The 25,890-nt window shown below is 43.5% G+C and overlaps 1 protein-coding gene across 4 annotated transcripts in view; it reads left to right on the top strand.

The window, feature by feature from the left end:
* Positions 1–25,890, top strand: part of DPP6 (dipeptidyl peptidase like 6) — a 1,079,206-nt gene that overhangs the window by 235,096 nt on the left and 818,220 nt on the right. The window contains exon 1 of one of the 4 annotated variants that reach the window (XM_036863612.1): positions 23,154–23,796. The exons of the other annotated variants lie outside the window; for them this stretch is intronic. Coding sequence (XP_036719507.1) covers positions 23,560–23,796 — 237 coding nt within the window. The 5' untranslated portion in view covers positions 23,154–23,559. Of the gene's footprint in view, positions 1–23,153; positions 23,797–25,890 lie in introns of those variants that run through there. 4 annotated transcript variants of the gene reach the window in all.

The raw sequence follows: 25,890 nt of genomic DNA, 5'->3' as shown, positions 1-25,890 counted from the left end.
TTCTTAGCGTTGGTCCAGGGGTCCATGAACTTGGATGAAAGAAAAGGTCATGATTATTTTTACCAGTGTCTGACTAAAACAGAGCTTCCTTCCAATATGTCTGTTGACAGAAAAACTACAGTAGTTTTGTCAGTACCTGTGACCAATAGAAATCATGGGTTTTTTCATATCACAATGACAGTTGAAGGTATCTCAAAATATATAGTTTACTCTCACCATTAATTGAAATGATAGTCACTTCATCACTGCCCCTGATTCCAGTGGTGGAATGGCTGGAGGAAGAAGGACCTCGGTCTTTGTCTTCTTTGAAGAAAGAATTCAGCAAAGAGACCAAGGTTATGAAACAGAGATAGTGTTTATTAGAAGCAAAGTACGTGTGGAAGAGCACACGTGTGAGCTTGGAATGAGTTTGCACAATAGGGGCGGCTTAGGTTGGTTATATGGGGGCAGTTTTCCGGGTTGTCTCTGGCCAGTCATCTCGAAGTGTCAGCAGGAGACTGGTTGGAGGTGCTCAGCCTGGGGCCATCTCTCTCCTGCCTCACCCCTGCTTCCTGGACTCTGGGACTGTGGGCAGACCCCCCAGACAGCAGCCCTGGTCAGGCTCAGAACTTCTAGGCCCAGAGACCTTTCAGCCACAAAACTTCCAGCAGCTGCCTTCATGATGGCATTTAACTCAAAAGCCTTTGGAGAACCTAGTGTTTCTGGAGTCCAGAATATGTTTTCCGTATGAAGCAAGTTATAAAAACTTTCATCCTATTCTAATCATGTCTCTTTGCAAAACAGGAGTTCCACTGCTATGATCATCAAAACAAAAAAGTCAGAATTGTGTATCCAACCTGATGGGGATGTTTCCTTGTCAGAGACATCCACAGTTAAATGTTATTAATTTATCTCAGCCAAAACCGCCATTGCACTAATGCATCATTACAAACAAAAATTTACTTTAACTGCCTACGTTTTAAAGGTATTATACTGTGAATCATTAATAAACAAGTATAAATACATTGTATTTTTTGTATTTTTAAAACTATATCTCCGGACTTCCCTGGCAGTCCAGTGGTTAGGACTCCGCGCTTTCACTGCTGTGGGCCTGGGTTCGATTCCTGGTCGGGGAACAAAGATCCTGCAAGCCTCAAGGCATGGCCAAAAAAAAAAAACCAAAAACCAAACCAAAACAAAAACCCCCCCCCAAAACCCTATATCTCCAAATAATGGGTTTTCTTTATAATTTGATGTATTTTATTTTATGAATTTAAATATAAGATTCTGAGAAAAGAAGCATAGGCTTTGCCAGATTGTCGTAGGGGTCACTTTTTTGTCTCATTTATGTCTAAAGAGACAAAAAGAACTAGAATCTCTGTGGTAAAGAGACATTTTCCTTATCTTCTCTGTTCACATAATTTTAGAGCCTCCATCCTTTTTGTCTTCAAAATTTATCTACACCCTCTTCCCAAATGGTTACTTTGTTGTGTGGAAAAATTAACTCTTCTTTGCCTTGTGCACTGCTGTATCTCTGACGCTGTCCTAGGGTAACCAATAATACTGCTAATCACAGCTAACTGGATAGGGTTCCTGTGTGGGAAGTCATTTCCCTGGATTATCTCCCGAAGTTATTAAATCACTCGCCCGAGACCCTGTAAGTGAGGGAGATAGAATCTGAATCTACGGATTCTGGCCCTAGGACTCCAAGGAGTTTGATCTTAACTACCGTATTATATGCTATGGACTCATTCAAATAACTTTCAAAATAAATACATACAGCATAGTTGTCTTCCTTCTGCTTTGTCCCTAGAATATCTACAAATCTGCAGTGAAGAAAAAAGAAAACGTTTGTTTTCTCTCTCTGTCTCTCTTTTCTCTTTCTCTCTCTTTTTTCTTTTCTTTTCTTTTTTTGTCCCTCTGCAATGGGATTTGACTCTGCAGAGAAGTCTCTTGCATTCTGAGGCTGTTTCCTTGTCTCCGAACAAAGAAGGTCAAGCTGAGTCATCTCCAAAGCCCCTCCAGCATCCTCATTCCTATTTAAGTTCAGTGTGAAAAAGGACTCCTGACTGTGATGGCCTCACAGCTGGTTGAGGAGTGATGGTTCTTTACATTGACCACAGGGTCAGAGGGTTTCCTGAGAGGCTCTAAATCTTTCCCATGAAGAAGTGACCTTGTACCTACAGCTCCTTCATCTCCATGGGCCTTTGGTGCGGTTGTATTTGTCACCTTGAGTGATTCCATAGCTAAACCAGCAGTTGCCCATAGTCCTTTGTTGATTAATTTTCTAGAAAAAAAAAGATACCATTCATGATCATAGTTCTTTTTGGAAACCAACAGGATCTTAACATATATCCTACATCCTGGTTCACAATGCCTCTTTTTACTTGATGCCCATTCCTGTGCAAACAAGAACAAGCAATGTTTATTACAAATGGCTGCTTTTTCAGTTTACTTTAGTATGATATGATTTCTAGACCTCTTTGCAATTTGAATGTAATTGATTAATTAGATTTCATTTATATGCATAAAACAGCACAGTTTTTTCTTTTTTTATTGAAGTATAGTTAATTTACAATGTTGTGTTAGTTTCAAGTGTACAGTAAAGTGATTTGGTCATACATATATATCTATATTCTTTTTCATTATAGGTTATTACAAGATATTGAGTATAGTTCCCTGTGCTGTACACTAGGTCTTACTGTTTACCTACTTTATATACTGTAGTGTATATCTGTTAATCCTAAACTCCTAACTTATCCCTACCCCCTACTATCCCCTTTGGTAACCATAAGTTTGTTTTCTATGTCTGTATTTGTTTTGTAAATAAGTTCATTTGTATCGTTTTTTTAGATTCCACATATAAGTGATATCATATGATATTTGTCTTTCTCTGTCTGAAAACAGCACATGTTCATAAAGGCCGCTAGTGGACTGCCATTGGCGATATTGGTAGAAAGGTCACTGAGATGATTACAATGAATGACGTGAACTCTCCAATTGTAGTAATAGTGTTTACAGCTGTACCAAAATGTGACTTAGTAAGTGTAGGGCCAGCTAAATCCACCACTTTTTTCTGTATAACTCTTGTCAAGCTAAATTTGTTCCTTCCCAGAAACTATAGTCTGTTATTTTATCTAACAACAGAGATGTACCTGTTCAGATCCTTTCAAAGCAAGAAAGGTGTTTCTGTTTCTGATAGTATATTTTATAAAGTTTACAGCATGAAAGAACCTTAAGAATGCCCTTGTTCCAACCCTATGAATTTATAGATGAGGCAACTGAGATTCAGGGAAAGACATGAGACTTGTCTAAGGTCATACAGGTGAAGAAGTGAAGCATATACCACATTTACTGCTCCAGACCCCACTGTGCCTTTATGCCACCCCTGCATACCACTGCTGGTGCCGCGATGCCCTTCGCCAAGGCCAAGGTCCCCAGAAGCAAATGTATGGGTCTTCCTTCCCCCCTTTTATTCTCCCTCCTTCCTTCTTTCTGTGTGTGTGTGTGTGTGTGGCTATTGAGATCAGTGGTTCCTCTTCTGTGCTGCTTTTGACTTAAGACACAATTTTTTTTGGAGCTCGACATGGCGTTGCTCAGCAATCCAACACTTCCCTTCCCTTCTTATTAGTACAGATTACTAATCCATTCTTATAGCAATCATCAGTACACATAATGCCATCATCAAATGATCTAAAGGTGTGAAACCAGCCAAGGACAAATAAGTTATCCTGGCAAGTGCCTGGGCATTGTTTGCATCTCCCTTCACTAATCTTGGCACTGGCGGTTCACTTCAATTTCACTTTCGTTTCTTTTTCCTTTCCCTTCTATCGTCGACGTACTTGAAGGCTGCTTTTATCTCATAAAGACTCAACCAGTAGAAAATTGAGAAGATTAATCCATCAGTTTATTTGGTCAGTCCTAAACACTGGTTGAATTCCAAGTCCCACACCCATCCAATCCAAATTGAGAGAACTGAACTTTTCTGAAGCTAAAACATATACAAAATGGCCAGAGTCCGCAGCTTCAACTTGACCTGTTTCTAGATCTTGGTTTCCTGCTAGAGCATCCGTCTCACCCAATCCCGAGACCCCTGGACCAGCAAACTCTTTGTGCTCTAAGATATTCAACCTTAAGGGTATTTCCTGGGGTCTACATTTTGGGGGTACAGTCTATACCCTTCCTTTGTGGAGAAATCACTCACTAGCTCATTGCTAGGCTTCAGTGGACACTATACTCTTCTACACCACCTTAATGAGAGAGTGAAAAGCCTCCATTAGAAAAGAATCATGGTGTGGTCAAGTAATGGGTTTACTTTAAGACTTGGAAGTAAATAAGTAAAGTGAATAAGGTACACTCTAGCATTCATCACCTTTCAGATATAGCAATGATACAAAAATACAATAATCACTTGGGCTTTCAATGTTAAATTATGTGAATCATTTCATTCATTACAGATCATGAACCAGTAACACAGGCCTGAATTGATGTCTCCCATACACTACTAATTTATTTTATTTCCTTTCTGCCCCTCATCAAAGTACAGAAAATATTTTGTTTTCCTTGCAGGAATTACTTGTGGTGCTGGTAGTAAAACCAGGGGATTGAGACATCCAGCTGCTGGTGTACAAATTCCATCTGTATGTACTGATATTCTAGCATTACACTTTTATCCAGAGAGGCATTTGTCAACATCAACACACCTAGAAAGGCTATATGGAAGACGTAAAACCATCAAGAAGCTCAAAATTATAGCACAGGCACAGACAATGTTTTTTAATCTTATCTCATCCACAGATATCCACAAAGATTATTCCCATAGACCATTTTGGCACCATTTGCCCTTTTTTTTTACATCTTCAGTACCATGTATTTATTAGCTACATTGATGAAAATAGGAGAGCAACTCTCCTTGATGTTGGAGAACTTGGCAAACATAAAGTCTTTAAAAAATGAGTAGACTGTCTTATAAATATGAACCCATTGGCTGAACCACACAGTGAAAGGACAGTCATGGTACAGCACCAGGGAGACTGATGGAAAGTGCATGGATGTGTGTGCGTGTGTGTGTTAAAATAAACATCATATAAGAAGTTTACTTAATCCTATTAATAATCCTCTGAAATGGCTGTTAAATCTCTACTTTCTCCAATGAAAAACTTGAAGGAACTGAGTTTCAAATGTATTGTCTACAGCAAGTTGGAGGCCCTGAGTTAGGGTTTTTAATCTGCCATTTGTGGAGTTATCCGGTGGTGGCTTCCATTATTCATGGTCGGGTGAGATGTGGAAAGAGCGCCAGCTCAGATGGTGCACGTGCAGATCATCCCTGGGCATCATTTTTACCCCTCCTCAGGAAGCAGGGCTAGAAACAGAACAGACTTCCCTACATTGCAGGTATTCTACTCATTCAAGCAAGGAGATATTTTTCCACCAGGAAATGGAATTTCTGTTTGTCACTTGCTATACTTCAGTGCCTGTGGAAGACCGATTATGTGTAGTGAGATGGCATGATGACAGGCGTGTGCCAACTTTGTACTCATGTTTGCACCACTCATCCATGATGTATGTTCCAACGAGGAGGTGATATTCCTTGGGATCTAGAACCCAACAGGCATGTTTTTGGTGCGCGTGCCTGGTCATCAGAAATCTCAGTAGAAATGATATTCCAAGGCAAAAGGAAGGCAAGAAACAATTGATTTGAGAATAATATTCAAAACTATAATGTTATTTTGTTGTGTCTTTCTTAGTCTTTCCAGGTCAAGGCTGATTTAGATCTGTGCATCTTAATGCAGGCATTTGGAAATCCCTAGGCTCAGTGAAGAATCATGTTATTGCAATATCAGGAGTAAGCTGTGTTTGAGCAGCTTTGGACTTCGTAGAAAGAAAGCCTTTCCAGACACCGGAGGGGAGAGAGGTAGTTGGCTGTGACCAACTTTGACCCTGGCAGGTACCTTGGAGGAAAAATTTCAGTCTGTTTACATTCTGCAAACTCATTTTCCCTGCTAGTATTCTCAAGTGTTCACTGAGACAGAATCACTGTTTGAAACCAATAGCCAAAGTCTCCCAGGACCACACAGCAGGCTTATCCAAAGGCTCTGGCCTGGAACCACATGTATTTTTCCAAGGTCCACAGGTAGCCCTTCAAGCAAATATTTATGGAGGTTTTTTTTTTTAAGAATCACTGTTGCTATAATTAACAATAACACGTAGTCCTTAAAAATGACTTCATAGATGAATAGGTATGTGAATAACTAATTTAAGCATTTGACACCACTAGTATATATAAGAAAGCAATTAATTTCATAATGTAGAAATATTACATTGGCTTCTTATCAATGGTATTAATTCTATTTTGGATAGATAAACGAGACTGGGGGGATTTAATATCTGTTATTAAGTGGCATCGTGCAATATTAGTTTCTCTAGAATACACTTTTATTAGCCTCTTAGAGATAAATTGCCATGCCACTAAAACAAAATAAAAATCTCAAATGAAAGCCCTTTCCCTCTTCACACTGTTCAGCCTCTTCTGGATGGAAGACTTGTTCATACATGAAAGCTACTAGGAGGCAAAGTGGCTGCCCAGCCCTGGGGCCCTGAGTGCATTTCCTTAATGAATTGTGTCAAAACCTGTCTTGATAACACATATACTCAGATGCTTTGCTCGATATATCAAACTATTTATCTTTCTCTATTTCCCTTGGGTATCTAAGATGTTAGAAGCCACCCCCAGAATACATATTGATAAATTCAGGGAAAGAGTATATAAACTTGCTTCAATGGATCTTTGATATGATAGGCAACCCAGACTTGCCTACCATGATTTTTTTTTTCAGATTTTATTTTATTTTGATTACCAAAGCAAAGACATTGATAAAGCAAATACAATCTGCTATAATAAATACATCTGCAATAGATGCTAAATATCATTAAATTATTATATAATTTAGACAGTAAATATGGTCTGTTTTTGCTTCTTTCCAATAGAATACATTTGATCACTTTTTTTCTTTTATACAGTAGGTTCTTATTTGTCATAAATTTTATACACATCAGTGTATACATGTCAATCCCAATCGCCCAATTCATCCCACCACCACCCCTGCCCCCCACCACTTTCCCCCCTTGGTGTCCATATGTTTGTTCTCTACATCTCTGTCTCAATTTCTGCCCTGCAAACCGGTTCATCTGTACCATTTTTCTAGGTTTCATATATATGCGTTAATATACGATATTTGTTTTTCTCTTTCTGACTTACCTCACTCTGTATGACAGTCTCTAGATCCATCCACGTCTCAAGAAATGACCCAATTTTGTTCCTTTTTATGGCTGAGTAATATTCCATTGTATATATGTACCACATCTTCTTTATCCATTTGTCTGTCGATGGGCATTTAGGTTGCTTCCATGACCTGGCTATTGTAAATAGTGCTGCAATGAACATTGGGGTGCATGTGTCTTTTTGAATTGTGGTTTTCTCTGGGTATATGCCCAGTAGTGGGATTGCTGGATCATATGGTAATTCTATTTTTAGTTTTTTAAGGAACCTCCATACTTTCCTCCATAGTGGCTGTATCAGTTTACATTCCCACCAACAGTGCAAGAGGGTTCCCTTTTCTCCACACCCTCTCCAGCATTTGTTGTTTGTAGATTTTCTGATGAAGCCCATTCTAACTGATGTGAGGTGATACCTCATTGTAGTCTTGATTTGCATTTCTCTAATAATTAGTGATGTTGAGCAGCTTTTCATGTGCTTCTTGGCCATCTGTATGTCTTCTTTGGAGAAATGTCTATTTAGGTCTTCTGCCCATTTTTGGATTGGGTTGTTTGTTTTTTTAATATCAAGCTGCATGAGCTGTTTATATATTTTGGAGATTAATCCTTTGTCCATTGATTCGTTTGCAAATATTTTCTCCCATTTTGAGGGTTGTCTTTTCGTCTTGTTTATGGTTTCCTTTGCTGTGCAAAAGCTTTTAAGTTTCATTAGGTCCCATTTGTTTATTTTTGTTTTTATTTCCATTACTCTAGGAGGTGGATCAAAAAAGATCTTGCTGTGATTTATGGCATAGAGTGTTCTGCCTATGTTTTCCTCTAAGAGTTTTATAGTGTCTGGTCTTACATTTAGGTCTCTAATCCATTTTGAGTTTATTTTTGTGTATGGTGTTAAGGAGTGTTCTAATTTCATTCTTTTACATGTAGCTGTCCAGCTTCCCCAGCACCACTTATTGAAGAGACTGTCTTTTCTCCATTGTATATCCTTGCCTCCTTTGTCATAGATTAGTTGACCATAGGTGCGTGGGTTTACCTCTGGGCTTTCTATCTTGTTCCATTGATCTATGTTTCTGTTTTTGTGCCAGTACCATATTGTCATGATTACTGTAGCTTTGAAGTATAGTCTGAAGTCAGGGAGTCTGATTCCTCCAGCTCCGTTTTTTTCCCTCAAGACTGCTTTGGCTATTCGGGGTCTTTTGTGTCTCCATACAAATTTTAAGACATTTTGTTCTAGTTCTGTAAAAAATGCCATTGGTAGTTTGATAGGGATTGCATTGAATCTGTAGATTGCTTTGGGTAGTATAGTCATTTTCACAATATTGATTCTTCCAATCCAAGAACATGGTATATCTCTCCACCTGTTGATATCATCTTTAATTTCTTTCATCAGTGTCTTATAGTTTTCTGCATACAGGTCTTTTGTCTCCCTAGGTAGGTTTATTCGTAGGTATTTTATTCTTTTTGTTGCAAAGGTAAATGGGAGTGTTTCCTTAATTTCTCTTTCAGATTTTTCATCATTAGTGTATAGGAATGCAAGAGATTTCTGTGCATTAATTTTATATCCTGCAACTTTACCAAATTCATTGATTAGCTCTAGTAGTTTTCTGGTGGCATCTTTAGGATTCTCTATGTATAGTATCATGTCATCTGCAAACAGTGACCGTTTTACTTCTTCTTTTCCAAATTGTATTCCTTTTATTTCTTTTTCTTCTCTGATTGCTGAGGCTAGGACTTCCAAAACTGTGTTGAATGATAGCGGTGACAGTGGAGATCCTTGTCTTGTTCCTGATCTTAGAGGAAGTGCTTTCAGTTTTTCACCATTGAGAATGATGTTTGCTGTGGGTTCGTCATATGTGGCCTTTATTATGTTGAGGTGGGTTCCCTCTATGCCCACTTTCTGGAGAGTTTTTATCATAAATGGGTGTTGAATTTTGTCAAAAGCTTTTTCTGCATCTATTGAGATGATCATACAGTTTTTATTCTACCATGATTAAAAAAAAATATTCATTTATTTATTTGGCTGCGTCGGGTCTTAGTTGCAGCAAACAGCATCTTTCATTGCAACATGTGGGCTCTTCGTTGAGGCTCGTGAGCTCCAGAGCGTGCAGGCTCAGTAATTGTGGTGCACAGGCTTAGTTGCCCCATGGCATGTGGGATCTTAGCTCCCCAACCAGGGATCGAACCTGCGTCCCCTGCATTGGAAGGCGGATTCTTAACCACTGGACCACCAGGCAAGTCCCTGTCTGCCATGATTTTACTATTGTTGTTTTAGCCTCATTCATTCCTTTGACAAATATTCATTGCTCATGCCCAATGTTCCGGGCACTGTGATAGACACTGGTTTGAACAGTGAGGGAAATGGAAGCAGTTTCTCCTCTCAAGGAGCTTGTACTCTGGGGCAGGAGCCCAACATGTCTGCAGGAGGAAAGCACACACAATGTGGAAGGTTTTTCAAATTCTTCTTTAAAATCATACACTAATTTCATAATGAGCATGGCCTACCTCTGGGTTATGGTCCATAGTTTCTGAAAGACGCTATTGTGAAATATACCATCCTCATATCGCTGGGGTGTCTCAGCAGTCAGCAATCAGAGCATCTCCCAACAGACTCCAACACAGTATCTTCCAGAAGCCCCCCTCTGTGCAGACTCTGCAGAAAAGTGGGGCTTAAGTGAACTTCCCTCTAATTTGAACACCTTCTCTGTATACCACAGAGTTCCTCGCGTGAACCTTAATCGACCCATATCTTCTTCTTAAGGAATTTCTGATGGGGGAGATAAGACATGGTTAGCCATATTAATGCTTCGTAATGTGTGTTGGGTGAATAAATGAATGAATAGCACAAGATAGAGAGTGGTGTGTTTTATAAGGCAGGTACTCACAGACGTTATGAGGGTTCAGCAAGACGATTAGTAACTTCTAAAAAATCATGGAAGACCTCTTGGATGGAGTGCCTTTTGAGCTGGGCTTTGAAGTAAGGCTGTGATTGTGCCATCTGGAAATTCAATTTCACATCTTCCTGAGATGTGCTTTAGTGCATGACTCATCAAAGTGTCGGAAGTAAGTGGACAGAAATCTAGTGGAGATGTTCCTGTATAATGTAGCACTTGGACTGTAATACCAACACCACAGGACTTCTAAAATTATTAAATAAGATGATGTATGTAAAATATATGATTATAAAGCTCCCCCTCAATTGAATCTATTATTATTATTACTAATAATCCACAAAACCCTTCATGGGTTGAAAGTTTACAAGAGAAATTCAGAGTTCATTTGCAGGTGTCAGTGGACCTATTGATGTCCTAGCTTCCAAAATCCATTGCAAGTTTGTATTAAAACATGCATGTTTTAAAATCTGACTGAAAATAAATAAATTGTAGCGCTGTGTTTTCCAAATTAATGAATAACTTTTCAAAGATCATAAAATTCATATTCTCCACGGAGACTTGTGCAGCCGTGACCATTGTAAGGCTGCTCTCCAAGGTCCTGAATTTATTTCATATCGTTTTGGAAAGGGTGTCAGCTATCATAGCAGAGCTTCTTCTCTCTGGATTTCTTTTTATCTTTTTTAAGGAGGGGGAGAGGAGGAGGAGAGAAGAAGAAAGTGATGGGTGGAATAAGCTAATCTAGGCCAAATAATGCTTGTGTATAATCCAGTCCATCACCCTCTCTCAGTAGCTCCCTTGCTGCTCTGACACATCAGCCATGCCAGTTTGGTATCGCATACACGGAGGGCCCAGTGGATAAAAAAGACCAAAGGTGATCCAGGACCCCTTCTGAACCATGAAATTCTTGGTACGCAAACCATCTTTCCGACATAGCTGTCCTCCGTGATGAATGGGAATGTAGCACATTAATATGCCCACTCTCCCACCCCCTGGAATATCTGAATCTTCAACAAATGAAAAGACAGAGTTGTGATTCATTTTTGACTCGATTTTAGTTTTCTGAAAGCATTTAAAAGATTTAAGGCATGAAAACGTATAACAGCAGACTTCCTTTTCATAGGAAACAAAAGTCTTCTAAGAGGCTGCCTCATTTCCTGTGCTCAGTTGAATGCAGAGATGGTGTGATCAGAATGAAGGGCCGCCCTTAGTCATCCAGGGCCGAGCACAGCTTGCCTTTCTGAGCTCCCATAGCGCCCTCAAGCGGCAACGTCAAGCTCTGAGCTGCTCTCCGTGTGCTCAAAACCAGCACGTCCATAAGACTCTTGGTTTTGTTTTGCTTTGTCTTTTCTGTTGTTTGTTGTGTTGCTTTTGTTTTTGCAGTTGATTGAATGCATCAAAGGGTCATCGAAATAAAAAGCTGTAGGGGAACAGGATCTGCCGAGTTGTTTTGGAATAATAGTGCTGCTTTCACAAGGGTACTGTTGGTGTGGAAGGACTGGGAAGAGAAGCTATGAGAAGAAATAAGAGTGAAAGAGAGACCCAGGAGACCGAGAGAAATGTATCTGTCTACTTTCCTCGTGTTCTTTCCTTCCCCTGGATTGAGGCAAAGAACAAACAACACGCAAGGTCCAAACAATCAAAAAACAGACTGCAAGATAAAGGCAACATACTTTATAAGCCTGTTTTTCATGCATTCTTCCCTCAACTCTGAGTTCTGTAAAAAAAAAAAAAAAAAAAGAAAAGAAAAAATCATCTGAAATATTAATGGTCCTTGCCTTTGATAAACAGGAGGCTGATAAACATGGAGCAAAATTTATATTCAACCAACTTTTAGGGATCACCACCTCTGCAGGCTGGATTAAAGATGCAAAGGCATTGCCCCTCCCACGTGCAATTCCAAAAGGAAATTCCAGACCTTCATTCTGTAAAGTATTAAAAACGGGTATGTGTGCTGAAATAAGTTTCTTCCCAGATAATCTGAGTGCAAAGTTCTATATGTCTGTTGGAGCTGGAATACCTTTACTTGTATTTTTGATTCCTACTCTGATTCCTAGTGCTCTGGACACATGCCCAGCCTGCAGGTGGCACAACCTGCCCTGGTTGAGTGGGTTCCAAACTGGCTCTTATGACGCCAAGTCAAGGTTTGCTTCTTAGGAGCGTCTTTGAGGTAATGACATTGCATATTGGACAATATTTTAAGTATAGAGTGCTGATCAGCCTAAGAGTTCTATTATTATTATTTAATTTGGTAAAGCAATGACTCTCTCCTCCCTTCTCCCCTCCCTGTTTTGGACCCACACTAGTCTTCTCTGTGACTTTAGGAACCCTGGATAGAGAATATCTCACGGAACATGTTTCTTCACTTCACATACATGAGGCTTTCGAGAGTTGAAGTACATTTTCCTCCAAATACTCTAGCTGGAAGAATGTGTCAAAATCAACAAGATGTCTAAATGCAGGATCATAGACAATAACAAGAAAAAATCATATGAAAAAGCTGAATGATGTGTTTTGTAGAGTATGAACTATGGGCAGCCCCCATTCTTCCAAAGGTTAGGTATATATAAGAAGTTTTGGGTTTCCCCTATAATAATAATGCATTGGAATCTCTCAGGAGCCGTGTGTTGTAGGTAAAGCTGATGGGAATAGCCTCTCTTATCATCTTCATGCTGTAGATGAGAAAACTGACGCTTAGTGAATTCTCCTCATGCAAAGAGCCGTTGAGGAAGAGCCAGGGGTCTGATTGTATCTGCGGGGGACACTTTGGGCTACGTAACTATTCCTGACTGAAAGGGGCTAAAACAGGGGTTTCTAATTGGGAGGCTGTTCTGAGTTTTGTTTAGTGGCTCCATGCCGTTGGGGTTCTGGGTTTGTATCAGTGCAAAAGCATTTGACCTTCTTCTCATAGTCACAAAGAGGCTGCAGTAGCTCCATACCTTCCGATCCTCACACAGATGTGTTCAGAGACAGAAAACTGGAGGGGCAGTGCTGGGGGACAGGCAAGAGGTCCCTCTTCATACCTCTGTCTTCTATCTGAGAGGAAAAAAATCTTTCCAATGCTGCCCATAAAACTTTATCCATTTCTTTAGCCAAGTAGACACCATGTGAGGACAGAAATTCTATACTGATGGGCAGAAAGTGAGAAGGAATAGGGGTGTAACTTTTGGGGAACCAAAAGTCAATCACACTGGCAGTTCTCACCACTGAGAGTGAAGGACGTGTGTGTAAGAAGATGCTTACAGAAAATTTTCCTGTAATTTCCTCTGGAAAACAAACAAAAAAGCTTTGGCTTTCTCCAAAGCACTAATTTAATGAATAAAATCCAGCTTTTTCCCAGTATAAAGTGTAATACAAGTCTAGGGCTTTTTTTTTAAAGTAAATGAACAATAGGATACGTCTTTGTGGAACTCTTTAATCTGACCAGTATCATACACGGAAATGATAAGATATGGTTCCAGGAGCTAAAAAACCAGAATTGCGTTAATCTTAGGGATGATGATTGCTTTTTCCTCAAAGATAATTGACATCAAAGGGAGATGGAAGAGTCAGTGGATCACTTGCTTTAAACCTCTCCCTGGAGCTGTGCCAACTGGTGCAGGAAATCTCCATCATTCCACTTAACTCAGAAGCGGAGAGCAAGGTCTGGTGGCGTAAACACTGAGTCTGTCTGCTCTCTGAGGCGCCATCATATCAAGGGGCTGTTTTTCGTCATGTGGGTAAATCCAAGCAGACTGCCTGCTTTGTCAGGGCATCAGTAGCTATCTGCTAAGTTCAGGTCCTGAAGTTTACATTATATCATTGGAAAACAGTAAAACGCAGATGTGATCAGTGGGTATAAGATTAGACTAGTACCTATTCCAAGGTTTTCCGTGAGAGTGCCCATCATGGTACAAGTATCCCACCTGAGGGTCTGATATAAGTCGGTAACTTATTTGAAGCACTACGCTCGATCTTAGCATGCTCATGAGTTTTCTATTCTATTGCACAGTATATTTGGATTTAATAATTGTAAATTATTTTTCTTTGAGTACATTAAGCACTCAAGAAAGATATTTCTCTTATGAATTTGAATAGCTCAATTTGGAAACTCAAAATTCATTTAGATCACAACCAACCATTTACATCTCATTCAGAGTTGAACGGAGGTTTTGTGTGATATTAGGGGTCTCAGAGAGAGAGGAATAAAGGGATGTTGAAACAGAGATGTACACATAGCCTTATACTGCTGCTTCTTATACCATATGATGGCTAAGAAGTTCTTCAGAGTCCCTTGAAAGCATCAATGTATCCATCCTTTCTCATGAAGATTGAGAAGGTTCTGTGTCAACAATAAACAATGTTTATTGTTGGCTTGTAAAGAAAGTAATAGTGGGGATTATGGCTGCAACTCGAAGGGTGAGGTGATGGGACCCGTCAGGGACTCAAGCTCAATCGGAGGAACGAATGAGACCCACAGCATCCTATTGGAGCAGAGAGTCAGTGTTGGTTTTGCTGTGAGTGAGGAAAAATCTGTTCAAATTGCAGGCTTATATGACTCATGGATTTATTTAGCCAACGGGCAATTTTTGTTTACCTGTCAAGAAATATATAAATAGAAGCAATTGTTAGGAGAATTACTTTTTTTGAGTTCCAAATTAAAATGATTTGAAATGCAATTAGTAGTATAGAAAAGGCTATTTCTCCCCTTTACGAGAAGGAAATTGTTCAGAGATGGGTACAGCAGCGGACTTGATAGAGTTACAATGCAGAGTGAATTGAATTACCCACGTGAAGCAAATGAGTGGCTTCATTTCAGTTTTATTGCCCTAATATCATCTGTTTTCGTTAATGAGAGTCCTCTGCATCTCACATCTGACATATCCATATACGCAAGAACCAGGTTTTGCATCGATACCTCTTGCATTAGCTCACGGCAATGTGAAGATAACAGAGCATCAGGCTTGAAGTTTATTTTCTTCCTCTGGGTTAGGTCCCATGCTTCATAGGATCTATTGTGTGTATACATTGGTAGTTAGCCATAAATATTAACTGTGTGCGTGTGGGTCAGAGAATGTGTTAAAATTCAAGAAAAACTATTGAACCACATAAAGTCGCATCAGTCTATTTTAAAATTTGTATGTTCCGTGGGAATTTGGAAGAAATCTTAAGAGATGGTGAAAAATAAAATAAAATGGGTTTTATATTGAACATGTTAATGTGTCTTAAAGGAGTAGATTCAGGACAATTAAGTTCGTAAAAGTTGGTTTTCAACTTCAACATGTTTATTAACTTCATTGATTTTTAATTCACATCAAGATTTTTTTTTATTGCATTAAAAAAGCAATGAGGCTAAACCAGAGGCACTGAGGATTTTTAATGAAATCAGTTTTTGAAAGTAAGGTGCTTTCTTTCTTGAAATTCTGCAGAGTTTGTCTGCCAAATTGCACATATTCAGGCAACATGGGAGAGGCTGTCTGCTAAGGTACAAAATCAAAGTCTCTGTGAGATAAGCCCCAACAGGAATGGTATCTTAGCTTTGACCATATCGTTGGTGTCTGCTTTGTCAATTCCCTTTTCGCCACTACCTTCTTCCTGAGGTGAGCCTTAAACATCTCAATTCATGGGTGAAACAGCATTCTGAAAATGTCCTGAAAAGATCACCTGGTCTCTATTCTATTTTGACTTTGAATAAACTGCTCAGATAACCCCCTTTTAAGTGAGGAAGACTGGCCTTTGTACATTCTGGAAAAATTCTTACCCCCTGGAGAATCTCTGTTCAGTACTTTAAATGGGTGAGCCATTTCCTGAGAATCAGCAAACATTTTGAGAATCTTTCAGTTCACCTTGGTTGCCTTTTAGAAAAATGCTCTAGTGATTATTCTAGTGCAGTGTTTGTTTCTCAAACTTGAGTGTTCATCAGAATTACTTGGTGGGCTTATTAAAATACAGGTGGCTGGGCCCTTCCCTGAGTTTCTGATTCAGTAGGTTTGTGATGGAGCCCAGAATTTTCATTCTAACAAATTTCTAGAGGATCCTTAGGCTCCTGGTCCAGAGACAATTCCTTGAGAGCCACTGTGCTTTTGGATTGAAAATGCTGCTTTGTGCTCCTACAATAGATAACTAGGACATTATTATGAACACGCTTGTGATCTAGGTTTCTAACAGTCTTTTTCTAATAAAACTACCTGGGCTGTAAATGTACCGAAATGAGCAATAAATTGAGAAAACGACATCTTTTCATAAAAGGAAGGGCTTATCAATACGGCCAGGTCATTTAGAGCATCAGCCCTGATCCCCTGAGGGGAGGGCTGACTGTAATCTGTATGAAAGCAAGAACTATATTCATTTGAGTTATTCATCTCATCCCTAGCACATAGAACAGAACAATGACTGGTACATGGTGGGCATTCAAATATTTACTGAATAAATAAGTACAATGCTTACAACAAACATTGACATTAGCTACACCATTTTTCATGCATAGATTTGATTTTCGTTTTAGCGAGTTAGAACATGACATATACCATGATGCAAGCACGCTGTATGACAAATCATCCCAAATGCCATGGCTTACATAAGATCAAGATTCACATTTCTGTTGGTCAGCTGTGATACATCTGGTCTACCCTGGGCTCAGCTGGGTGGCTTTGCTTTGTGTTCCCTGAGCTTAACTCCAAACCATGGGTTGGGTTCAAGTGTCTCCAAGCGTGTTTGTTCTGGAGGCCAAGCTGAAGTGGCTGCAACTACCCAGGCCATGTTCTTGCAGGGTGGGTCACCTGAGTGAGGGCAAGAGGTCGGCCAGGTCATGCAAGTACCTTGAAGGCCTTTGCCTGCACCAGGTCCATTCACATTCCATTGGCCAAAGCAAGCCGTACAGTCCTGTTAGAAGTGGAGCTAAAAAAGCATCCGGGGTGAGCGGATATTTTCTGAACATTCCAGCCCATCCCAGTTCTGAATATGGGAATAGTGGCTTAGCTTAGAGATGAATCATCAGGGCGCAGAAACTCACGGCTTGGAGATGTAGTCATGCATCCAGCGACGCCCTTGTGCCTTTGGAAGAGGACACTGTCGCTGGAACTGCCCCATTACACACTTGAAAGGGTGGTGTGTCTTCTGGTGTTTGCGCCATAGCCGAGGCTTCTTTGTGTTTCTCTTCACTCAGTTCTCTGTTGTTTCCTAATTATTTTTTACTGATGCTATTCCAGGCAATGTCTGAACTCAAAGGAACGGTCTTAATTCTGGCCGGGTTTGACACGGGGTAAGGTGGACAGGGACAGGGTTTTTTAAGAGACTTTTGCAAATTTGACCGAACAGATGTCCAGGAAGCAGGTGGCCCTTCCCCCTCCCTGACCTGCCTCAGGGATGCCTTCTGGCCCTGACTCTGTAAGGCATCTCATTGTCGCTATTTGCCGTGTAGTGGAGGCCCTCTTCTCTTCTGCCTCTTTGTGTGTGGAAGGCAGATGCCAGGATGCACTGGACCATGCGGTGCCTAGACCTGGGCGCCAGTTCCCGGGGCTTAGCTCACCTTCTTGTGCTGTTTCTGGCCAGTGGACTAAATCAGCCTCACACCCAGCCTTCCCAAAATTTTAGTCCTGCCGTACATTCTAGGAATACATCATATCCCCTTCTGTTCCTTATAACTGGAGTAGTTTCTAGTGGAGCCAGAGTTTTCACTTTCTGTAACGACTTCCACTGGCCTGTAGTTGAGTAGAATTTACATGGCAGGATGAATGAATCAGCACTAGCTCTGTTTTCTACTATCTGAATAAGACCCTGCATTTGAATGACCATGCTTCTATCTCTTCTTCTCTATTGCATTGATCCTTTCCAGTGAAAACCTAAGAATCCCTTTGGATTCTTAGGACATGATGGAAGAAAAAAAAAGCAAAACCTAAAACAAGTGACGGTCTAAGCCCTGTACTTCCAGGCCTGTTTTACAATCAGTGTTATGGCCAAACCAGAATCGGTCCTTTGAAATGCCCGCCATCGGTCACAAGAGAGAGCAGATAAAGGCTTTCTCTTCTTCCAGAACACAGGCATCACCTCTGTTGGTTAAAGAAAGGGAAGCACTGAATTGCAGAGGCTCCTTAATGTCACTTTAACCTTAAAGGGAAGCAGATTCAGCTTAATTCACTGGACCCAGGGAAGTGCCTGGTGTGAAAGGCAAGAAGCTCTGGGGGCATTTCAGAGCAGGAGTCGCTTCCCTTTTAATCTAATAACGTGTGATGTATGAATGAAGACATTTCAGCCGATGACATGGATGCTCTCCAGTGATCACCAGGGACAGACAGAAACAACAGACTCTCATCTGTATCTCATGCTCTAAAAATCTTAGGAGCCTTGGAAAGCATGGTGCAAGCTATAATTGCATAACCAGAAAATGGGAACAGACAGAGGTTGGTGCCTCCTCTAGAAAGTGATTATTTAGATGATTTCTGAGGCATCAGTGGTAGTGGAAGGTGAGGCCTTCTAAATATTCAGAGAGCAGCAAGGAATTTTTAGAGGAAAACAATAGACATTCTCCTGATATTGATCCAGAGCAAGACACCATGGAGGAGCAGAAAGAGGAAGGGAAGAAAGGAGGGTGAGAAATGGGAGGAGAGGGGAAGGGGGTCGCGGTCCAGCGTCCACGGGCGGAGGTGACAAATGAGAGGGGATCCCTAAAGGAAGGGAGGGTGGGTTCCCGCAGCCCCGGTGGGCTAAGAAGAAAATGCGTGCTCGGTTGAATCCGTGGTTGTTTTACATACTCGGCGATCAGATCAGCTTCACCACGTGTGTTGATGACCACGTCCGTGTGAGCAGCCACTGCTGGGGCAGGTAGCTGTACGTGTGTTTCAAACTGTGTGTAAAAACCAGGCAAATGTGTTAACGTCAGTACTAAAATGCAGGGAAGTGTGCTGCTGGAAATTCACATTTAACTGTATTAATTTTAGCATAAGCCTTTTGGTTGGGTTAAAATGAATGTTTTTCTTTAAAACATATTAATCTGTATCAATTTGAAAAGCTCCAAGTTAATTCGTACTTTAACTTTGTGTTAAAGCCAGGAGTGGCAATTCCTTTTTCTTGTGCTGGACGTTTCCCGTTTGTAAAGAAGTCTTACCACATGGACCCGTATTGGTAGTCATCTTGCAAAGAAATAATTATTTTAAAGAGAGCAAGAGAGAGTTTTTGGTCTGTATTTATGTAGTTAGTACTGTATTTTCTCAAGCTGCCTAAATACTTGCTTTAGTTCTCCCCATTTGTATGAATGCAATGTGATAATATTTAAAAAAACACTGTTTTTTTGCCCAGTGTTTTAGGGAAGCCTTTCTGTCAGAGTATGCTAAATTGGCCATTTCATTTCTCCAAATATCAGTGTTTGGAAAAGAATAAATATCTTAAACAGGGTTCTGCCCTCCTCCTTCTCCTCCAAGAGAAAGGGGAAGTAAACTATAGGACATAATTCTCTCCTAGAAATAAGAAAACCTCTTGGGTAATAAAAATCATGCTTAGGCTGCTGGGCTCAATATACTTTGGGTATTTTTACAATGCTTAGCTTGCATATAGACCCAAAAGTTCCCTTTATTGTCATTAAAAAAATGACTATCCGCAGCATCTGCCTAATGCCAGTGACTTATCATATTTGTTTTGTAAACTGGTTTCAGGGAAAATAAACACACACTCCCACCTTTATTTAATAAACAGGGTAGAAATAATCATGAAACTAGATGGAAAAATGGGTCGATGAACAGGGTTTTAAGCCATATGGAGGAATTAAAATCTTAATATGAAATGACCCACAAAATATTTTCAAAAATAGTTTCCCATACTTAACCAATGAGCAGGAATGGAAATCTGCTTCAATAGAGCGCAGTCGAGATGTTCAAGGATTAAAGGTTGAGTGAAGGGTTAGGGTTAGGATTGACAGGTTTCCTTCTGCAGTGCTACGCCTCGATTTACACGCCCCTTGGGAAGTTTTGTTACTCTTCAGGGTCTTTTTCCTCATTTAGAGGATGGCGTTCTGAGAAGGTTATTGAAGGCAATTAAGTGAATTAATTATGCACCGTACAGTGAGTGCCACCGCTTGCGATTCTCTGCAGTTGCGTGACTTCATTCATCCTAAAATATTAGCTAGTTTCCTCTTTGCATTTGGGACTTCGGAGTCCTGACAGTCTATCCAAAGAGACACCGCAATGTGTGTATCAGAGTTTAAGGCAAATTTGGATGTGTGAGCACATACACGCTTGCAAACATGGGCGCACAGACTCACACTCAAAAGTCTAGAGCATTCTTTAAAATGAGTTGTGTTCAGTATGCAGGTGGAGCAAAGCAGCCCGATTCTTTTTAAGTCAGTTGATGGGCCCTGGATCTAGACGGCACCCGAGAAGCTTTGCATGTGCGGATGGTTGTTTTATCAGTGTCGTGTCTCCTTCCCTTCACACTGGCCTCTGAGGAGCTCTGTGCACCCTGACAGCCCCCTGCCCTCCATTTGTCCTGTTTAATTTTCAGATATGCTTCTGTTAACACAGATCTGTACCGCAGCTCTTCCCCCAATTGTTTATGAGTTTTGTAGCTTTTTTCACTTTACAAATAATTTTAAATAAAAACAGCTTATCATCTTGTCTGAATCCTTTAGTTAGGGTTTTTAACTTTGACCAGATTGTAATTTGAAGACCTACAGGCTCACTTGAGAATATAATTTCAAAAGTGAGGGATATGTGTACCTTTCTTATCTCCCTTCTTCAGTCTCTTCTCCTTGATACACACACATCTATAAAGTATTGTGTATGAGATCTAAACTATTTCCATATAAATACTCTATTTTGTATAAACTATATTGGTACAAGAAATAGTTTTATCATGCTTCTTCTTAGAATTTGTGTAAATATATACATGCACATTTCATATATATGTGTGTATGTATAGTACATAAGTAAGACCCTAACAGCATCTATATTTAGTGAGATGTCAGATCTAGATGCCAGAGCGGGCAGCGGGGGCTTTCCTTTTAAGTCGGTTTGGAAAGGCAGCTTCAAGGATCTAAAGCACAGCTGGGCAGGGGAGGGGGGATGAGAGCAAGGTTTCCTATTTATCTAAATGTGATGACTTTTAAACTTTAGCTTCATGGTCCTTGTAATTGTTGCCTCTGTCTTCGAAGTCAAGCGGCGCAGCAATGCTCTGGCACCCCCAGGTCTGTGGCTGGCACATCTGCCTGTGGAACAGGCCTTTTGGTGGTGCGGGGAGCCTCCCAGCTATCGAGATACTGATTTTACGTGTTTTTATAGTTTCTGTAAAGAAAACGTTTTCGAACTACGGTTAAGATGCACTTTTCTTCTTAGCGGAAGGAAACCACAGTGGATTAAACAGAGGGTGGTGTGGTATAAATTTTAATTAAAACAAGACTACCTGCTAGGTTGAGACCTTGGGAAGAGTGTGGAAAAGATTGGAAGGGGTCCTCTCCCAGGAGACTTATTCACCTGCATTCAGTTTCTCCCCCCAGGTTAAGGACACAGCGGGAAGAGGCAATATTTTTAGGACCAGGTACAGCAGGGTCTCTTTCTCTGGGATTTCTGGGCTTGGACAGTGGTGCCAGGAGATGGCCTTGGACTCAGATCCAACAAAGGCTGGCAGCCTGCAGTAGGGCCCTCTGAGCGGCCGAGGCCTCGCCTGTTTTTCTGCAATGGTCACGGAAACCATGGCGGAGCCGGAGCACCCCTGGACGGTAAAGGCGAAGATGCCCACGTCGACCTCGAGTGGAAGGAGCAGCGACGCTCCGGGGCAGGTGCGAGCTCTCCACCCGGCCCCTCCCTCCGGAGTCTGGGCTCCTAGTGCGCTCAGGATGGGACAGGTGCATCCCAGCCGGAAGCGCTGCAAACAAGAGCGAAAGGGCAGCGCAAGGAGAATGCGGGGTGGGGGGACGGGGAGACCAGAAGGAAGAACGCCCAGATTCCTCAAGAAAGACGGAGGCGCGGGTTCCGGCAGGACAGAGAGTCCCCGGAGGCCAGGAGGGAGGAATGCACCCCGGGAAAGGGAGGGGAGAAAGCAGACAGGCCGCCTGCGGGCTGGAGTCGGAGCCCGGCGCCGAGGCTCCGTCGGTGTCTTTCCACGCAGGGGCGCTGGAGCACGTTTGACTGCAGCAAGAGGAGTGAATGCGCACCCTGACCCGTGCGCCCCATTCGGTGTCGTATCTCCGCCCCCAGTTCCTCTCAGGGGAGGGGCTGGGGGCGGCGCGGAGCAAGCTTTGGAGAAGTGGCCGGCCTCGCAGATGCTTTAGCCTCCGCTGGCGGTTATGCATTTATTGCAAATGAAAATGGAGTTCGCGATATAGACAAATGCGTGGGGTGTCCGGGGAGGAGCGTTTGAGTTGCTCGGAAGGCATCCAGCAGGCCGGCCCCCGCTTGCCTGCCGTGACCTTTTCCTTGCCTTCTTTTTGAGACCGGGTGAAGGAAAAGGAATCTGTTTTTGGAGAAGAGCTTGGTTTGGGAGGGAAGGGGGCTCGTCAGAGACAGTGACCCCCCGAGCCCCCTCCCTGGCAGCCCCGCAGTTTGCTCTCCATCACCCCCGTGCACACCCCCAGGTCCGCCGGGGGTCTCGGCCGTGGCCGTTTCACGTGAGGCAAGAAAAGCTGGGAAGGAAACCCGAGGGGGAGCGTCTCGGAGGGCGACCGGGCTGCAGCTGCGCGCGGTGCGAGCGCGTGGACGCGGAGCGCAGCCCCGCGCCGAGCCGAGGACAGGCGTCTCGGGGGCAGCCCCCTCCCTCCGTGCACCCGACGCCCCCTCCCCATCGCGGGCCGCTCCTCGCACGCGCTCTCCCCGCGTATCGCGGGGTGCGCCCTCCCGGTGGCCCGGAGCCCCCGAGCCCCCAGCGCGCCTCCGCGCCCGGCCCGCACCCAAGACCTGCGTGGCCCCGCCGCCTCCTCGCTGCCAGCCCTGGCCACCCGGGCGCAGTTCCCGGGGGTGGGGGTGGGGGGGTGAAGGGGCCACGTGGGGAGAGGAGGGGAGGAGGAGCCGGCGGGGCCCGGGGGCGGGGCGCGGAGAGGCGCTCTGAATGCTCGCCGGTCTCTAGGCGGGGTGCCGAATTCCGGGGCCTGGGCATCTTCCCTCCCTTTATGGTTTTGTGTTGTTGTTTTTCTTTCTGTCGGTGGCTTTGATCAGGCCGTTCGTGGCCACGGCAAGGAGTTGAAAAGCAGGAAAGAAGAGCGAGAGAGAACACACCCCCAGACCCCGGCTCCGCCGAGCCGCCGGGGGAGGGGGCGGGGGAGGCTGAGCCAGTCGCCCGGCGGCGACTTGAGAGTGGCGCGCGGGAGGAGCGGCCGCGCGGCCGCAGTCCTTCCTTCCTTCCTCCTCCTCCTCTCCTTCTCCCCCTTCTCCCCCGGCGGGGGTGGGGAGCGGGAACCCGAAAGGGGGAAAGCCATTATCAAAACGCCCCAAAGACAGCCGGCGAGAGCGCGCGGAGACCGATGGCTTCGCTGTACCAGAGGTTCACGGGCAAGATCAACACCTCGCGGTCCTTCCCGGCGCCCCCGGAGGCGAGCCGCCTCCTGGGCGGCCAGGGGCCCGAGGAGGACGGCGCGGGGCCCAAGCCCCTCGGAGCCCAGGCGCCCGCTGCGGCGCCCCCGGCGCGCGGCGGCGGCGGCGGCGCGGGCGGCCGGCCCCGGTTCCAGTACCAGGCGCAGAGCGACTGTGACGACGAGGACGTAAGAGCATCTGGGTGGGTGGGTGGGAGGGTGGGCGCGCGGGGCTCCGGGCGGCCCGGGGGAGACGCGCCCGCGCCGCGTCTGCGATGGTCTTGGGGCGCCCTCCTTCCCCACCCCTCCCCCACCCCTCCCGGGAGCGCCCGCAAATACACTCCTTGCGCGGATCTCGGTCACCGCCGTCCTGGAGCGGGTCCTTGTCTGCAGCGGCGGCGGCGGCCAGGAGTTGGTGGCGCTGAGAGAGCAGCGTTGGTGGCGCTGCGCTGCTGGGGCGTGGAATGGTCTGGGGGTTCACGGATGTGGGGATGCCTGGTGTTAACTGCTCGGTGCTGTGGATCCCAAGGAGGGAATTCGATCTGTCTGTGCTTACAAGTTGGTTCCTCTTTTCTTTCCTTTCTTTCTTTTTTCTTTTGTCTGCTTTAAGACTCGAGGAGACTGTCCCAGGCTCTTTTTCTCCCCCTCCCACCTGTCACTGGCATCCTCACCTCGGGGCGCTGTCCCTTCACTCACTTCTCCAACACCTCGCCCTCCCCCCCAGTGCTGGTGGTGGTGGTTTTCTATTCCGAAAAATAAAATAAAAGCACTAGCATCCGAGGCCCAAGCCCTTGTCCCAGGGCCCAGCCCAATTTTTGCTGGTGGGAGTCAGGCCCTGCCTGTGCCCACACCTAGCCTTGGACTGGCAACCACCTTAGGCTGTGTGAGCTGAAAACTTCTCCGGGAGCATGTTTTTTACTCTTCTCGGGGCTGGCAGCTTGGGTTTCAAAGGTTGGATTTGCATATCACCTTAGTAACTGATGACTCAGGCAGGACACCTGCCGGCTGCAGAGGTGGATGAGTTCAACCACCTCTATTGATCCTGTCCATCTGTTCAGAGGGCCAGGGAAGGCCACGGAGAGAGGAAAGTGATGTTTCTGAGACCTTCTCTTCCCAGAAAAAAAGAGAAAAATCCCAGACAAGCTCTCAGGCAGGCAGGCAGGGCTGGCTTGGCTGGCACAGCCCCTGGCTGGCTGTGTTGGGTCCTAGAGCTCACTGTGTGTAGCTTTGAGAGTTTCCCACCTGGGGGCACCTGGGCACAGGTCCTCACACAAGCCTCTCAGACGGCCTACCCCGACATACCCCGGGCAATTCATGTCCCTGCCCTGAGCAGGAAGCTGTGGTCATTCAGCATGTCCTGCCTGGGATCACTGGTTGTTTTTGTTTTGTTTTATCAGTGGAGGATGTGGAGAGTGTAATAGACATGACAAGAGTTTGTGGGAGATGTGGTTCGTGTGTGTGTGTGTGTGCGCGTGTGCACACACACCCTGTATCGGATCTTGCATGAGATTTTCTTATTTTGGGTTATTTCTAGACTCCCCTGGTTAAAAGAGAGCTAGCACGGAGATGTCCCTCACTTCAGTGGGTCAGGTCCTGAGGGAAATGCATGAATTCTCAGGTTCAAGGAGCCAGAATCTTTGAGGAGCAGTTTCATTGGGGCAATTGAAAAATTCTGGAGGATTAAACTCCTGAGAATCTTGGGGAAGACCACTGAGCTGCAATGCAGAAAGAAATGATGCACTTTTTGCCTCAAATCTGACTTAAAACTGTTGAATTGTGTTATGCTTGAAGTTAAAACCATGAGCAATTTCTTCCTAACAGGCTCTAGGTGTCGCTAGGGGAAAGGAAAGGGGAGAGTTTCTGCATTTTGTTTTAGATCATCTCCACCCATCTTTTTTTTTTTTTTTTCTCCTCATCTTAGCTTTGAGCACATATTCCGCCTTTTCAATTTGACATATGTCTAGAACTGTTTCTCAGATAAGCAAAAGGGTTGAACCGAGGAGCAAATTATGAATTTAACATTTGCAAATGATTTCTGCTGAAATGGCTCTGAACAGTATTTGTAATTTAAATTCATTAACTCCTGACATCAATTTTTTGTTTCCTGGAAAATACAAAAAAGGGTGTGTGTGTGTAGGTGTAGGTGTAGGTATAAATATAGTGTATGTGTATGTCGTATCCTTATGAGATATATATATCATGTTTAAAATGTATGAGTAAACAATGACACACGGCTAAACGTAGCATCAATTTCTTGAAAACTTTTATGTGCCTTTCTCAGAA

Source organism: Balaenoptera musculus, chromosome 9, assembly GCF_009873245.2.
Source record: "Balaenoptera musculus isolate JJ_BM4_2016_0621 chromosome 9, mBalMus1.pri.v3, whole genome shotgun sequence".
NCBI classification, from domain to species: domain Eukaryota; kingdom Metazoa; phylum Chordata; class Mammalia; order Artiodactyla; family Balaenopteridae; genus Balaenoptera; species Balaenoptera musculus.
The sequence above is the reverse complement of the archived record's forward strand: the minus strand, read 5'-3'. Positions and strand labels throughout refer to the sequence as shown.